Raw genomic sequence first — 17,252 nt, forward strand, 5'->3', positions numbered from 1 at the left:
AACATCACCAGTCTTAGCTGTCAAAGTATCCTTTCAGGCACACTCGAAGAAATAATAAAAAAATTCCCTCATTTGATTTCCGCTGATTTCTCAAGTACGTGAGTTGGGTCTAAGTGCGCGTGGGATCCTTTCTTGCACAGTGGCTAGTAATTGAACCTATTCTGTTTTAAGTGGTATCTTTTTTGGGGTCTAATTAAGCTTGGGAGGCACGATGGCCTCATGGTTACTGCGCTCGTCTCCGGATCGAGCGGTCCGGGTTCGAGCCCTGGCCGGGGACATTGTGTTGTGTTCTTGGGCAAGACACTTTACTCTCACAGTGCCTCTCTCCACCCAGGTGTATAAATGGGCACCGGCAAACTTAATGCTGGGGGAACCCTGCGATGGACTAGCATCCCATCCAGGGGGGAGTAGAAATACTCCTAGTCGATTCATGCTACAGAAACCGGATAAGCTCCGGCCTGATGGGCCACTTGGCTCGCATGCAGACTTTACCTTTACCTTAATTAAGCTTGAGTAATGCCCACATTAGTCTTTGTTAGGAGTTGAATTCAAATTTTCTGACGAGCATCCCTGACCTTCTCAAATGGGAGTTCCCCCACGGGGTTCCAAATGTATAACAGGAAGTGAAGGAGTGAAGAAGTGATGGAGTGAAATCGTCCCACCACGACAACTTGGAAAATATTTATATTTTCCAAGTGAAAAATGACCTTTGAAATCAAAATTTCTTTCTGCCAAACTGGGCCTTTAGGATATAAATTACTTCGGAGGAAGAACTTTGGCCACATGGCTAGTGTTTTCAAAAGAAAAACACCCCACATCTGCCCAAAAAGAGTGGAACAGTGTTTTGAGATATGAATTTCACAGACCAGCTTCTGTTCAGGCAGAAAGTGGTGATGGCATTTCAATAGCAAATTAGTTTTTAGTAAGGGTTCCATAACGTTACCAATATCTTATTATTGTTTAATCAATGGGTGCAAATTGTCATCAATTATTCCCTTACAGAATAAAACATCTGTGATACAGTGAGTCTGGATAGAATACTGGTCCAGGGGGGGGGGGGGGTGCTTCTTGTATGGTTTGGTACCTCTTAGGGTGTTCAGCCCCAAAAGGTCCACAACGGGTGCTTTTGCAGTACATTTTGAGGTATGTGGAACTGAAAAAAATGACAGGAAATTAATTGCTGTTTGAGAATAGCCCAATTTCAATATATTAAAATTCAGGCGAAAACAGTAGACCTCAGCACGAGGTTCCGGGGAATAAACCCCATAAACTCTGTAGTTATTCCCCAGAGCCTCATGCTGAGGTCTTTTGTTTTAGGCTGAATTTTAATATATTGAAATTGGTCTATTGGGTACCTCTAAGGGGTGAAAAATTGTCAGGTCATGCCCACAAAGCAGGATCTTGGTACCTCTTAGGGTGTTTTTTAAAAATAGGCCCTTTGCAGGATCCGGTCACATGGTACAGAATTAATTACGCTGGGACGCAAGTTACTCAGTGGGACTTCCAAAACAAAGGAACTCGTCCAGCCCGACTTTCCTTTGTTTTGGAAGTCCCACTGTGTAATCTTGCTTCCCAGCGTAATTAATTCAGTACCATGTGACCGGATCCTGCAAAGGGCCTATTTCTGTGAGCAGCCTGTCTTTTTAATATAGGAGTTACCCCTGTGACTGGTCCATGGCAGGGTTGTAGGTAATCAAGTATTTACATACCTGTATCAAAGTAAAGTGTCTTCCCACACATTGGTGAAAATTATGTTATTAAACATTTTTGTTGTCATATTTAATTAGAAATCAAACTTTATTCATGGCAAATTTCCATACATCTGTACCTTAATAGTAAATGTTAGTCCATCCATCACAAGATGACTCACAGTGTTTTGCCTCCAGTCATTTACCACATGGCCACCTAGTATTTAAGGTTTTGCATTATAACGATTCAGAAATACAAATTAACTTAAATGGTTTTTATTGAGCAACAGCATATACTCAAAAACGTTTTTCTCATAAAAAATGTTTTCACTAAATGGTCTTTTTACACAAAATGAATGTTCCATAAAAATCTCATAAAAAAATTTATGTTCTATTTATGGTACAATATTTTGTTACCAAACCCTAGTTATGCCATTTGTTGACAACCCAACTTAAAGAGCTACTTCAACCTAAGACCCAAGTGATATCATTAAAAAAAAACATCAAGTTTGTGAACTACAACCTGGCAAATAGCAGAAGAGAACTTTTTTCAAGTGAGTCCTGGCCATCTATGGAACAATCTTGACCAAAATATAAGGAATATAACTACCACACCCTAATTTTAAAAACATCTGTACATTCAAATAACTCTTAAAAAGCAATTGTTTTCTTTGAAACATTTTAATATTAGCAAATAATTATTGCAAGCCTTATTTTTAATTATTTCTTGATTTGAATGTTATTTATGAGGGCCATTATATAAACTAATGGGTGACCGGCAATAACATATTCCACCCTAGGCTCTTGAAATAAAGTTCTCGTCTTCATCTTCACCTTTGCCTTCTCCTTCTTTCTTTCTTTCATAATTATGCCGGTAAAAAATGTAAATGTTATGATTAGTCATTCCCAGGCAATTACATGGTAATGCCCATTTTATTAGCATTTATGTCAACATATATGAAGCAAGAGCTGAGCCACCTGCAGTGAGTTTGATCCCTATGAGGAACAAGGTCGTGCCAACACAGTGTATTGATTTTAGTGATAGCCAACAATTGCATTTTTGTGCTTTTCACTATGTTCAGTGAGGCTTCCTAAACAAAATAGTAGTAATGATTAGCAGGTTTTAAACTTCAGGGTTTATGTCTTATTGAAAGATGCAGTAAGATCAAAATTCTCATACCAAGTTTATGAATGTTACTTTTCAGTGTCTTCTTCTGTTTGTCATCAAGACAAGAGGTGACAACAATCAAAGGACTGTACCTCAACCTTAAAAATAACATTTATTAAAGCTGTATGAACCTAAAATGAGTACCAAAATACATTAATATTAATACCACTGGCAATATTAACAAGCTGGGCAGGGGCATGACAATGCAAGCAAAGTTGTGGTTTTTTTTCTGTTAGAGATATGTACAGGTCACTGGTGCCATTTCTCATAATGTTTGCATGCGACTGAATTGTGAATAATTTGACAAGAGGAAGGCCATATTGCACCACAACATGGAAAAATTACACAAAATGTTCACACACTAAAACACAATCCACACAGTTTAAGGATTCAGAAAATGTTGATTAAGACTAGGTGAAATTTCTCTAACCTGTCAGCAACTTGCGTAAGGAATGTTACCAAGAGTCTTGTAACATACAGGTGTAATAAGGGTACAGATGATTTTGCACTTGTTTGTACTGGCAAAAAGACAAGGCTGTTGAATTGTAGTACTGTCCCATATTAATAAGTTTTCATCAGAAATCTGTGTACCACTAGTTCAAAAGCAACACTTTTCAAAGAGTAATAAAATATTACATTTCCAAGGCTTTTCACGTATAATCATTATACAGCCAAATAGTGAGGTTGAAATTTGAATACGCTCTTTCTTTTGTCCATCTTAGTGCATGTATTCTGATCAACTTATTGAGTTGGTAAATTATTTTATTTAAAGATTTTAATCAGCAAGAAACTAATAACCCTAAAATCCATAAGAGCCTTAAGATCCCAGAACTTGAAAAACAAAGACCTAAATTTATCATATGACCCGTAAGGCTCTGCATGCAATTTCCTTGGAAAACCATAAGAAAAATGGTCTCATACAAGGGCCGTACGCACTGAAGTGATAGGGCTGGAAAAAAAACGTACGGCCCTATTAGAAATGCACACGGCCCTACTAGAAACGTGTACAGCAAAATTGATGCTAGTTTATGACAAAAAGAATTCAGTTTGTTGCTGCAAAATTTTGTTCTCGTCAAAATGAGTGATGAAAGTGAACATTCTGAGGGCAAATTTTACTATCCAGGCAAACTGTCCAATGCAGAACTACTTCAGTCACCAACTCACTCCAAAAGCACAGAAAGAAAGTCAACACTCCTCACAACTGAAGAAATTCAACTTTCTCAGAAGCTAACGACAAGCAAAGAGGCAGTCAAGAAAACAACTTTTCTGGATGATTGTCTGATAATTAACCTTTGGAATAAGCAAACAGTCTTGAGGCAAAACTTCTTTCAGTGGAAAGCATCGATCAAAGAATTCATCGTGGGTCAAAAGCAAGAAAACTGGCAAGTCGTGAAGAAAACAAAGTACAATATAAATATTTTCTTCGAGTTTCCAGAGTTCAGAGAAGAGAAATCACAAACATACCTTGTGTACAGCAGGATAAATTGTTCTGCAGTTTCTACATCAGTGTTGTTTGAAGAGAGAAAACTGAGTACAAACACAAGTTCATTACTGTACAGTTCATCCAGGTAATAAAACTTGCTTGTGTTTAATAGTGTAATTTCCAGTACACAGCAAAGTCAGCAAACCCAGACACTGTGTAACTACATAGATTAAACGAACCACTGTAGTTCTGGCTGGTAGACTTTACTGACCTCAAAACGGAAGCCGTATAACTAAAATAAATGCAAAAATTACACTAATGACTCGATGCGAATGCTTGTCGAACAACGCTACATAACATACATGAAAATAAAATTGGAAATAAAGTTCAAAAAACAGAAACTTAATAAACTTAGGACAAAAATATACACTCTGTTACCTTGTCCAGCCTTAGGACCACGAAAGGGACAAAAAAGGCACGCTAAACGAGCGTAAATCCACTAAAACTTGGGTCAAAACCTTATGACCACGCTAGTCAAAAACACACTGATCACGTGACCCTAAATGGCGTGAAACATAACCATGCACAGACTGGACTGGCAACAGTCACACACTGTTTGCGGGAGCCAACATCAGTGTCATTAATATTCAGTTGCTGGTTCTCCCTTGTTCAAGAGAATCCAAGAGGTCGACAAATCGCTTGAAAATGATGCCGACATTTTCTTGAGTCTTGGGACAAAGAAGATTTGTGAACAATTTCAGTGAAGCGTGAAGCGAACTTTTGGCAATCGCTAAGTTGTTCAATGCGAAGAAATAAATGACAAGTTTTTATTAAAGAATCTTAATAATTATTGTAGTTGTTCTACGTGCAGCTGTCTGATGTTATGTAATGATGTCCTTTTTTAGGTTCAAACAGAATTTTCAAAATTTTCAGGTCATATGATAAAATGCTTATTAACTGAGTTAGGTCAATCCGAACGGGAAAATATATACGTCCCGACCAAGAGCCAAATGTTTTCCTGTGCGGCCCTCCCACTCAGTCAATAAGTACATAATATGTCATTTAAGAAAACAGCCCCCCCCCCCCCCCAAAAAAAAAAAACCATGCCCTGATTGTCTTGAAATCGGGTTTCTATAACTCAATAGAACCACAGTACATGTTCTCTATTTCTTAAATAAGTTATTCATAAAAATGAGAGCTGCTGCTTTCACAAGAATGTCAACTGTTAGTCCTAAACTACATTTATGTCCAGTAGAAGATGCAGGAAACAGAGTAAATTTCAAATTATTAATTTTCACCCATTTTACTAAAACTTTGATAGCAGAACAAACAGGAAGTTAAAGCAACTGCATCACGATGTCAAGTACAAGTCAACTGAAAAATGAAACTGTATTTAAAGAATGAATCTGATAATAGTGTAGTCCTGTGTCATTTAGTTTAAGCCTAAAACTGAACACGCAAGACAGTGCTACATTCAAAAAATGTGCAGTTCCAGAAAATATCCATACTCCCCCCACAGAAGGGATTAGAATTTCCTTCGGGGGGGGGGGGGGGGGGGAGAGGCTCTAGGAGACCAAAAAATGTAAAGAAACGTATGAAGCTTAACTGGAATTTCCAGAGGGGTGGGGAGGTATGGATATTTTCTGGAACTACACCATAGATTTCAAAAATTAGCAGCCCAGACTTCCGTTTATCAGACTATGCTGGTAATAAACTAAGGTAATTTCAAATAATTTTGTTATGCAGAGAATGGTGAAGAACTATACAGAGATAACTACAGTTGATGAGTAGTTAAATTTAGGATAATCAAATTTAAAAAAAAATGAAAATTAATTTTATACCCTGAGCATAATTGTCTTTTCACCAGAGAAATGTGTGCATCAAGGCATAAGAGTTATATCAAAGAGTAGGTGACCATGGTCTGCAAGCACCAATGAGGGGTGGAGGCGGGAATCTCTTGGGGGGTCTAAGGGTAGGATCCATGAACATTTTTTAAGCTACAAATCAGAAGAAAGCTTAAATGTAGTTTCCCTTAAAAGTACAACTTTTCTTTTAGGAAGTGTCAGGAGCCGACAAGACATGAAACGACCAAGGGTTCTTCTATTGAATTTATCGGCTATCGGATGCCGCCACACGAGCAAAATGGCTGCACAGTCTTATTCACAAGGCATCAATCCACAAAATGCATTGGGCTTTTTCGATATTCAGATTGGTTGCCTGGATATCTGCATCTAACGTTGAAGTAGCAAAAAAAAAAAAAAAAATGCAATACGTGTGGCGTAAATGGATGCCACGGGAAAAAATGTTACATATCCAAATCTCCTAACACATTTTTGTTTGTTATTATCCCTGAAATGTTCTGGCGAAATTTCATTAAAATCCGTCATATCTACATACCCTATAAATTCGCCCAAAGGGGATCTATTCCTTCCAAAATCAAATGCAAGATTTTAGCTCGTAAAGGTTTGCAAACAATTCGCAGCATGCCAGGGGATTATCTCGCCTTATGAAACTGCAAACCAATGGAACAACAGGACCTCCTAGTGTCAAAGACAATGGATCAGGATTTCCTGGGAAAAGCATCGCATTGCAACACATTTTCTATCTTGCTGTCGCATTGAAGAGAAAGACACTAAAACGGGCAAAGTAACCAAAGGCAAGAGAACAAATGAATGATATCAGAAGGTGATATGCTTCTGTCCGAACACATAAAGAGAATTTAGACGCTTCTAGGTGATATGCTTCTGGCGATATAAATACATGTACCAAATAACATGAAATATGAGCTCCAAGATAAGCGTGTACTGTGGAAATTTCCCGTGGCGGTTTTGTCCATTAATATATAAAATGATTATGACACCTTCTTGGTTTATTAAGTTAACTCTATTTGAAAATACATTTTTTTCTAAATAACTCGTCTCCTTTTTGAGATTGATATTTTTCTTTTGTAAACTGAAGATAAAATGACTGACTTAAATTTTGTCAAATAAAAGAAAAAATGATTTTTTGTGCCCCTGAAGGTGGGAAGTAACCTTAACAGTTACATTTGCTATAAGTTTTTCTCTAGAGTCAAATTATCATTGAAATCATGGAAAGTAAAAAATTTGTACTTACATGAAAGAAAATCATGAACATAATGAAAGCAGAATGTCTGATTCAACTATATACATTCCAGCCTCTTCAAGAGGTATTCTCCTTGAAAGGATATCATCACCATTAAAAATACCATTGTGAGGAATATGTTTCACTAAATTATTCATGTTCTACATGAATTCTAATTTCTTCAGCAATTCAAAGGATTCTTTTGATCAGTGTGAAGTATAAAATACTGTGAATAGTGAAAGTGCACGCAGCTAAAACCGATTTAAAACTGGGAAACAGATGCTTTACAAGATTCTTCGATGGTACATTAAATAAGTGCAAGACTTTCATCTGAAGTAAATGTACAATGAGATGAACGTAGTTCGCTGCAGATGGGTGACTTTAAAGCCAGTAGTTTTGGCAAGCTACTGGCCCTTAATATCAACCCTGTGTATGACAGCAAAACTTTGTCAGACACAGTTCAGCAACAGGATTACAATCAGTGGCTCACCGGTAATGACTGTTGTTTTTTCCAAATAATACTTCATCACCATTTTTCAAATGAACTGTTCCAGAGATTCTCACTCCATTAACAGAAGTTCCATACTTAGAGAAATCTTGTAAAAAAACTTGTGATAATTTACTTGGATCACCCTGTAATGAAAGAATGATATATAATTAGTTGCAGCTCTAAATAGATCAAGCTGCACATTCCCTCACCTACCTTTCAATCTAAAAAATGTGAGTTTGTGAATGACAAATTAAATAATTTATCAATTCATCAGAAACAAGAAAGTAATTAATTCATTGAGGTACATGTTAAATTGAACATAAATCCACACATGCTATTAAAGGCCCTGAGCGAGGATTATGTGCATGTGCAACTTTGATTGACAAAGGCAGATCAATCAAAGTAATCCCCATTACACTTCTGTACATGCATTACCAGAAATTATTATATGGCTTTGGCTTGTGGCCGATATAACGCGCGCTCTGATTGGCTAAGACCGGGGGGTCTGAGCGGTCATTATGCAGCCGTAATGCCCATGGGCTGATTACGGATTATGCAAATTAGGAAGAGCCCGGCTCTGAAAATTCAAGCAGATTGAAACGATGAAAACCGATTAAAAACAGTAAGAGAAAGCAGGTAGCTAAAAGTTTAGAGATTTTTCCTTAATAAAACTAATATAGAAGTAGTTTTTGACTTACCAGCCGGTAACCTTGGCGGGCACTAGTGAAAAACAATCAAAGTTTGCCGAGTCTTAAGTAAAGCTAAAATCGCTGAGTGAAAGACACCATCGGCAGATCTGTCATGCATCCTGAGCAGAACACCACCAAGAAACGTATATGTTATCATCTTAGTCACAACAATTACGGAAATATTGAACTCTGTCACAATTCTCATCGAAAAGATTCCCTCGCTTTAACACAAGCAAGTGTAAATCAGCTTCCCTTGAGGATCATCAGATGTAAATAATTGGGCAGTTTCTGTCGTAACTGCAGGAAGTTTTAGACGTTCACAAGGCTTGAAAAGTTCATCTATAAATCCCAGAATGAAGAAGGCGGAGATATGTTGTCAAAAGCGAGTGCGAAGATCGAGTTATTCTGAGCAATTCATTCTGAAGCATTAGTTGGTTTGAAGTATTTTGAAGCACTTTCTGTCTTTTTTATATGCGTTGACGTTTCGCCACAAAAGTCGGAAAAACTCCCCCATCAACTTGTGGCACCACGATACTAAAATATCTTTTTGAGGCTGTGACAATCACTTTTCCCATAAAGAAACGTGTGTTTTTAACGGAATACGTAATACAGTGGTTAAGTTCACAGTGTAGTTTTGCACTGGGTTTGAGATTATGAATGAATTGGTAAATGCGTGCATCGCCGGATGTAAATTGACGACTTCCGCTCGAATAATTTTTTCCTTTTCCATAATTCATGGGCCATATAATAAACAACTTAATAACCTCGACTGTTTGGTCGTTACAGGAAAATCTCAAACCTCGGCCTACCATATTGACTGAGCGATAGCGAGGTCAATATGGCAAGGCCTCAGTTTGAGATTTTCCCGTAACGACCTCACTCTTGGTTATTAAGTAGCTAGTAATTTGTTCCAGAGAGAACCACGCTATAAGGAGAATGCGGAGTTTCCTGAATCAAGTTATTTAAGGTATATGTATTTAAAAGGTGACAGCGTTGAACGCATTCATAATCTTTGATCACTACCAGTTATAAAGTTATTACCAGATTGGCTTCATCGTGTTGAACAGTTAGAACACTGTGCTTGCGACTAATTGAAGCATCATCTTGTATTAATACGGTACAATCTAAGGAATAAACAAAACAACACCCGTTATTTCATGCTTTTAATTTACTTGACACAGCAGGTGTCTGTATTTATAGTCAGGAAACAGGAGCAAAGTTGCAAATTTTCCAATATGCTGATATCACTAGTCATGCAAAATCATGTTCACGAACAGATTGATGGGAGATCTACTCTCCTTTATGTAATTCTGATTTTTGCAAACTTTAAATCTTGCGTGTTATCTAATGACCCCTCAAGTGATCATGTGATGCCTTGTGCTGAAGTGAGCACTAGAGCTCAAGCATCTCACGGAAATATTACTGTTTTGAGCCACCTTAAATGAAAAGCAACAATGACAACAATTTTTTTCACAGACACAAACAGCTAAACTCATTTTAAACAATGTAAAATAATACAAACAATAAACCAGGAGAAAGATAAACGAGATAATGAAATAAACAAGATAAAAAATCTGCATGTGTAAGGACAGAAGGAGAGAATGAATGAGTTGCCAGTAATCGGAGCCCCGTGTTTGTGCGAAGAACTCTGGGATCGTCAGGGGGCAAACATCGCTAGTCGCTAGAAGGAAATGTATCGCGGAAAGTTGTTTCGAAGTACAAGAGAACGATTTTTGAGAGAGATCAAGCATTTTTATCGCGTATGGATTTGGGCAATGTCGATGTGTGGAATATGTAAGTTTTTGGTTGAATAACCGTGAAATATATGACAAAATCTACCGATAAACTCCATTGCTTGCGTGAGGTTTAATGTGAAATTTACATCGCGTAATGGTCTGATAATATTACAAAATTAATTAGGTATAAATCGAGAGGAAATAACCCAGTCAAGCCTTTCAAGTTGTGTACAGGCTACTTTTGGCTTATTTGAAAGCTCAGTCATGCAAATAATACTGGAAATATACCCGGTGGCGATCATTGTACTGTCTGGGGTTGATTTAATTACAAATGAGTCCGCGCGACTCATGCTGTGTGGCTACTGTGTTGCTCGAAGCCTTTGCTTTGCTTTTACAAGCACGTATTTCAGTGATTTTCCTTTTCTATAACAAATCAAGGGTGGCTCCTTGAATTTATCTCTGAGTATTTGTATTTAAAAGTGTCATTTGTGCGTGATTATGCTTTCCAAAGTTTGGTATTGACGGTTGACTGAAATTGCCCGACACAAAGGGTAGTAGTTCCTTCTGCAATTTTCAATTTCTGTTTTAGAGCTTCTTTTCTGTCTTTATATTTAACTTCTCGGAGGGTCTTTTCTACCATTTGCTCCGGGTAGCCTCTCGAGATCAGGCGTGTATTGAAATTCTCAATTTTCTCTTCAATGTATTTCACAATAAACCTCACGCAAGCAAAAGGGAGTTTATCGGTAAATTTTATCACTTATTTTACGGTTATTCAAACAAAAACTTACATTTTCCATGTATCAACATTGCCAAAATCCATCCGCGATAAAAGAACGGCGAAAAAGCGTTGATCTCTCCCCAAAACCATGTTTTTGGGCGTCGAAACAACGTTTCGCCATACATTTCCTTCTAACGACTTGCAATGTTTGCCCCCTGACGATCCCAGAGTTCTTTGCGCAAACACGGGTATCCGATTACTGGCAACTCATTCATTATGTTCTTATCAGGAGGGGGGGGGGTATAATTTTTGTCTGAAAATATTTGGGGGGGTTCAGTTTAGAAACACGAACACCTTTTTGAAAACCACCGTCACCCCCCCTCCTTAGAATGTAATAATAATACAATTGGTCCCGTATGTTGCACAACAGAATACATCTATATCAGATGACTGACTGACGCATAGTCAATTTAACAAATTGACATCAGTTTTTTATTTGTCTGTCCTCTTATTGATGATAAATTGCATCATGACATTGTCAAAGTAGCTGTGGAACCATGAGCCACAGGTGAGTTGTTCCACAGCAAACTTTGACAATGTCATGATGCAATTTGTCATCAATAAGAGGACAGACGCATAAAAAAACTGATGTCAATTTCTTTTTTACAATAACAAGAGCCCAAAATGGTCAAATACCGGGAAAAAATGAAGGACAAGACATCGTAAACTTGCCATAAACAAAGATAAGTGAATTTTATCCTCGCTTTTTGATTGGCTACTTAAAAAAGTCAATGAAATCCCATTGGTTAAAAAGTTGACAGTTCAACAGCTGAAAGTTGAACTGTTGAAAGCTTGCATGAATTAAAATTTTATCCGTCTGTACTCTTGATAAAAATGATAAAAATGAGCCAATCAGCGCGCGAGAAATGAGACGGTTATTGTAAAATTAACTATTGTCTCGTGTTAGTGTAGTCAGAATCTGCTAGTTGCGCGCTAGTCCACAAGTTGCATGTTCCAAACACGACCTTTGTGGCAGTTCACCATAAGTACTTCTGTCGTACTAGATATAAGCTTAAGTAAGCTTACCTTTCCTGCCAACCACGTATTCCACTCCAACGGTCAACAGAAGACCTGAAGAATAGCAATTCTGATTTATCGATAAATACCAGACATTCGCATTTAAAGTTTACATTTTGGTTTCTTGCAAGACCTTGTATCATGAGTGCAAGACTACGAGGACAGAAGGATACGTGACTCTTTTAACTATGTAAAATAGTTATGCCGAAATACTTCAAACCTGTCCTCTTTAACTGGGAGCTCCCAGTGCCTTCCTCCAGAAACCACATGTCCTTAAAGCACGAAGGTAATATCCCGCCAAAGCAACAAGGGTCTGTAGGACCGGGCTGGACTGGGCTGACCGGAACGCAACGGCCGGCCGCGATCAGCCTGTTCCAGGCTCCCGCGACCCGACTGGTCTCTTGACTTATATCTTATATCTGCATGGCAGTGACCTACTCGAAAGCTCATTGGTTACTTTGGTCACTGTACACAATTAAATATTGTTTCTTCTACCTAATTTCTATCAGTATTTATTTTTCCTATATCATTGTAAACCATCTTATGTTAAGTTGTTTTCCTGTAAATAGTGTGCAATAATAAAAAACTGAAAAAAACTGAAAAACTCTTGACAAATTTTTTCGTCCCGAGAGCAGAAATAAGGCTTTTTTTTAAAACACGCTCTTTCTAACAGGTTGTTTTCCAAACAGTGATACTTGATAATTTGATATTTGATGTTTGCCCTCGAAGCCTCGCCTCTCGAGCAAATATTTGTTTTAGGAAGATCAAATTTCCCCGGGGCTGCTATCGGCCAATAGCTGCTTGACAGAAACACTCTGTTGTTTAAATAGAGACACTAAAAAATGTATTACATTTCTAAGAAACACTAATTTTTTTAATGCTTAATTTAATCAACTATACTTATACCGCCATCTGTCCAGTACAGATGCAGGGTTCTAGAGGACAGTTTCTCTGGCTTACTCTAAGTAGCTACCTGGTGACTGGTTTAATCCGCTGATTAACTGTCGGTGCAAGCTGAAATTGCTGAAGTTGACGAAGTTGACTCATTTCAGCGGATGTGACAGAATGTGAAACTGTGTGAAACTACTAGTCTTATACTTGCTCGGATTGACTACTCTAGTCATGACATGCGTATAATCCCTTTATCTGTTGACAGTGCTAGTTGTAAGTACTGCCATTTTCTACAACATGTTGTCTGAACTGGAAGAACTTGACGAGTCAAAGGGATGGCCACGGCTTTTTCAAGTAAGAGTTGTTTTCCATTAGTCCGGGCTAAACGATCAAACACTTCTATCCAACATTATTATATGTTTGAACTCGATCTTGCTGTTGTGTGCGATCGTTTAGCCGGAATTTACTAAGTTCTTACTTATAAATTACATAAACTGTATTTTTGGTACTTTTCTGCAGTATGGGGCCCAGTTCTCGGCCACAAAAAACGTAAACTTGTATTTCTTACCTTGGAATAGCCGTAAGGACTTCAAATTTCACAGATAACTAGCTTCAGCATTCAGTTTACACATGTAGAGCTATCGACTGCTCAACGCTGTTTTCTCCCGAATAATAACGAAAATGGAGGCTTCGTTCGTGGGCCCAGTTATCGGCCAGCGGGCCCAGTTCTCGGCCACAAAAGAGTGCATGCGATTCCTCAGAATAAAGAACCCTTTATTACCATTTTTTGTTGTTAAATCACTTATAAGGCTTGTGTTTTGATATTTCGATCACAAATTATCCTTAAAAAGCACTGTTTCATGTCAGAAAAGGAAGTTTTTTTGCACACCTAGTTTTTCTCTTAAATGCAGTCAAGCGAGGCTAAAAAGAGTTGGGTATTTAAAATGGGGTTAAGTCAGAGCTCATAGTTTTCAGCATGCCACCCCATTACAGCTTTATTTTTACAACTGACTTGACACGAATACTCCACACAAAACTATGAGCGCTTCTAGTGTTGAAGGCGAGCAGGGTGGCCGAGAATAGGCAAATACGCAAAAGTACTAAGGAAATATTGAGGAGTGAAGTTAGGTCAAAGAATTAAACACGCCAGGAAAAGTTTATATTTAACAGATAGCTTTATCACTCTACATTCCTTATGCCAAGAATTGGCTCATTTGGGCTTTCTAGACGGACAAAATATAAACTTGAATTAAACCATGTAATTCGAGTAGCCGTAAACAAACACGTTTTCGGGGAAACCAAATTCACCTACCTTCGCGTCACCTCGATGTGCTCACAGAAAAACTCGGCAGGACGAATCAAAACTTGGCAGAACGTAAGACAAGGAATCAAGCTACCTTTGGAAACAATTGCTTTTTATTTAGATTCATTTGTGGTGTGAAAAATAAACGCTGAACAAAAAGTGGCCGAGAACTGGGCCCCACACTGTACCTGGTGAAAATTTTAACACCTATCTTACATCCTGAAATCCCCAGCATCTCTCCTTGGTGGTAAAAAATGGTCCATTGTAGGCTATGTAGCATAACAACTGCATTGTGAACACTCATTAAACTGCATCATGCACTCACATAGAAACTCTCAGAGTAGGTGTCTGGAAAACCCGAATAGCAAATAGCAAATAGTCATGAACAGTGAATAGTCTCAAATAGCAAATAGTATGAGTAGTACCAATAGTCTTAAATATGTGAATATCGGTGAACATTCGCAAATAGTGGCGAATAGTGGCAAATGGGAGGGGGGAATAGTGACAAATGCTACTATTTGGTACCCAGTACCTTGGAGATAACTTTGCAGCAATGTGGGATGGGATTTTCCTGCTAAAAAGCATACACGCTTGTCATGAAAAAAGGTGTTTCTAAATGTAATTTCTTCTGTTTTCAACGCTGTAAAAGCGTAAATATGTCTTTATTAGGTTATCCTTGTGTTTTCCGTTTTCTTAATGTCGGAGAGCCTTAGCCTTGAGAAGAAAAGGTAATACATTTACTAAAACTCTGTTGCTTATTTGGATAGTTAATGAATTAATGCAAGATATAGCTTAGACATTGTTGTTGTTATAGCCGGTTATCAGAGCAGCTTGTTTGTGTCGTTTCAGTTGATAAACTAATCACAGACCACTTGCCTCACATTTATATTTTATTGTTTTTACACCTAACGTGCTTGGTGGAATCTATCAGCGTCCACTGATAAACACTATTGCTCCACATGATCAATTTCAATAAATCCAGATCGGTGCTAAACTGAAGCGTTGACTATTGATGCCTCCTGTTGCGACCACCTCTCGTAAGCAACCACCTCTCCTCAGCAACCAGTTTTCCAAAATACCAAAAGTTTCTTGTCAAATCACTATATTTGGAACCTCTTGTAAGGGGCTACCTCTCGTAAGCAACCACAACCACCTTTTAGAACTAAAAGTTTGAAATTTTCTTTTGTTTTTAACCTCCTGTAAGCAACCACTTGACAGACAATAGAGCAGAAATTGGATAATAAGGTGTTGTAAATTATCGCATTTTCCTCAGTAGTGCAAGAGACGGAAATTTCCTAATGGGAAGTACTCCATTTTTCTCGAAATTGACTTTACACACAAATAAAACATTTAAAACATAGGGTAAGTCTCTTCAGTTACCATATGCTAATGAGGCAAAATTTTGATCCAATATGGTCTTAGCCCTCATAAGCGGCCACCTCCCTTAAGCGACTGCCTAGGCTTGACATTTTGGGTGGTCGCTTACGGGAGGTTCAACTGTATTCATCACTATTCATGACTATTCACGACTGTTTACCACACTATTTGCACTATTTGTACTATTCGCTTTTCGTGACTATTCATTATTCAGGTTTTCCAGACACCCCTCTCAGATTAGGTAATGATAATGGCTGATATGTGAAAAGAAGAATTTAGGAAACATTTTGCATGATACACTGTACATGTGAAGAGAAGAACTGAAACTTAAGTCAAACAGGTTTGCGAATTCCAAAGAGTCATTGGTATTAAGATGTCTTCTTCTGATGCCCTTGACTATCTGAAATAAATTTCCCTAGTTGGATGATGCTTCGGCCACCACTGCAGTGTTATTCAAAATGCTGTCAAAGGGGACATTCAGGAACACTTTATGACTTTTAGGTCATCATTAAGAGACTCCCATGGATATTTTACAAGGAATGGCTACCTACCCAGATTGCCTAACCTAAGAACTGACTGGAGGAAGCAAACAACTCAGGAAATCACTCTGGGGCTAGCTGGCCCCTAAGTTTTCAGATTTGGTCACCAGCACAAGTATTTTAGTCCAGGATTTTCAAAAGAAGTGTGCCACTGCCAGAGCTCTGCCACCTACTTGACTACATATAGCTGGTTACTCCGGCTTTAGCAATCAGCTTGTGCCAAACAAGCTTAGCATTTTGTTTTAGCGATAAATCTTTAGGATGGCATAATAACTTCACACTCAATTTTGCAACAATTTTATTGTTTTTGCAATAGGAATTGGTGCAGCTTGTTTTATTTGGGCTGCCAGTGAGGCAATATTGTCCACCTCTTTTCAACGCTCTCATGTTCTCCATGATGTTACTGCGTTACTGCAAACCTTTCTATGTCACAGCCTTGTAATATGATCATTTTGGCTGCGCGGTAAAATGAACCACTTTTTAGCGCGATGAACAAAACTTCAGCACTCGAAAAAGGCAACTTTGCAATGTTTCCAATCCTTTAATGTCTTTCCCCAGTATTGCATTGCGCATCCTTATTGCGCATAATTTATGGCATCATTAGCACGCGTTCGTGCACGCGCACATTGAAGACATGGCGGATTTGCCTTGATATTGAGTTCTGTCAGTTGAAAAATGGCTATACAGCAGTAGCTCACTGACGAGCTCGGGCACCCCAAATTTTTTAACAGTCATTTTAATCAAACAATCATTAGCTTTGCGTGAGAAAAGACTTATCTGATTTCTATTGTTGAAAGTTGAATAAATAAGGAAAATAGCAGCTGCACTGTAGTCTTTTTTATTGTGCAGTTTGATAGCCGTGGCAAGCAATTTGGTTGCAATATTTCAACAAGGATTTAGCTGTTTGTCAAAATCAAACTTAAAAAGTTTATTTGTGTCTGACACAAGTATTGACTGTAGTTTGACGTATGTTTTCATGAGTCTGGGTTCACAAAGAGTTTACAATAACTTGGAATGTGTTCTTATAATAAGCATTAAATAACCCTTACAT

The 17,252-nt window shown here is 38.0% G+C and overlaps 2 protein-coding genes across 6 annotated transcripts in view; one reads left to right on the forward strand and one right to left on the reverse strand.

Moving 5' to 3' along the window:
• LOC110048778 (nibrin-like) overlaps positions 1–12,551 on the reverse strand; it is a 36,733-nt gene extending 24,182 nt beyond the window's left edge. For 2 of the 4 annotated variants that reach the window (XR_016209931.1, XR_016209930.1), the window contains exons 1-7: positions 12,312–12,551; positions 12,101–12,145; positions 9,602–9,684; positions 7,872–8,014; positions 4,321–4,383; positions 2,869–2,954; positions 1,829–1,905 (exon numbers count right to left, since the gene is read on the reverse strand). Coding sequence is in view for 2 of the 4 variants with exons in the window: in XM_089298408.1 (XP_089154534.1) it covers positions 1,829–1,905; positions 2,869–2,954; positions 4,321–4,383; positions 7,872–8,014; positions 9,602–9,684; positions 12,101–12,145; positions 12,312–12,360 (546 nt within the window). In the remaining 2 variants the exon portion in view is untranslated. The remainder of the gene's footprint in view (positions 1–1,828; positions 1,906–2,868; positions 2,955–4,320; positions 4,384–7,871; positions 8,015–9,601; positions 9,685–12,100; positions 12,146–12,311) is intronic. The other 2 variants (XM_089298408.1, XM_089298409.1) reach the window with 2 other exon arrangements.
• A 546-nt stretch (positions 12,552–13,097) lies between these two features.
• The window catches only part of LOC110048771 (uncharacterized), a 45,557-nt gene continuing 41,402 nt past the window's right edge, over positions 13,098–17,252 (forward strand). Inside the window, exon 1 of one of the 2 annotated variants that reach the window (XM_089298410.1) lies at positions 13,098–13,336. In XM_089298410.1, coding sequence (XP_089154536.1) covers positions 13,318–13,336 — 19 coding nt within the window. In that variant the 5' untranslated portion in view covers positions 13,098–13,317. The remainder of the gene's footprint in view (positions 13,337–17,252) is intronic. The other variant, XM_089298411.1, reaches the window with a different exon arrangement.

The sequence above is a fragment of the Orbicella faveolata genome, unplaced genomic scaffold (genome assembly GCF_042242905.1).
Source record: "Orbicella faveolata isolate gen_17 unplaced genomic scaffold, um_ofav_v1 contig_3, whole genome shotgun sequence".
Lineage (NCBI taxonomy): Eukaryota > Metazoa > Cnidaria > Anthozoa > Scleractinia > Merulinidae > Orbicella > Orbicella faveolata.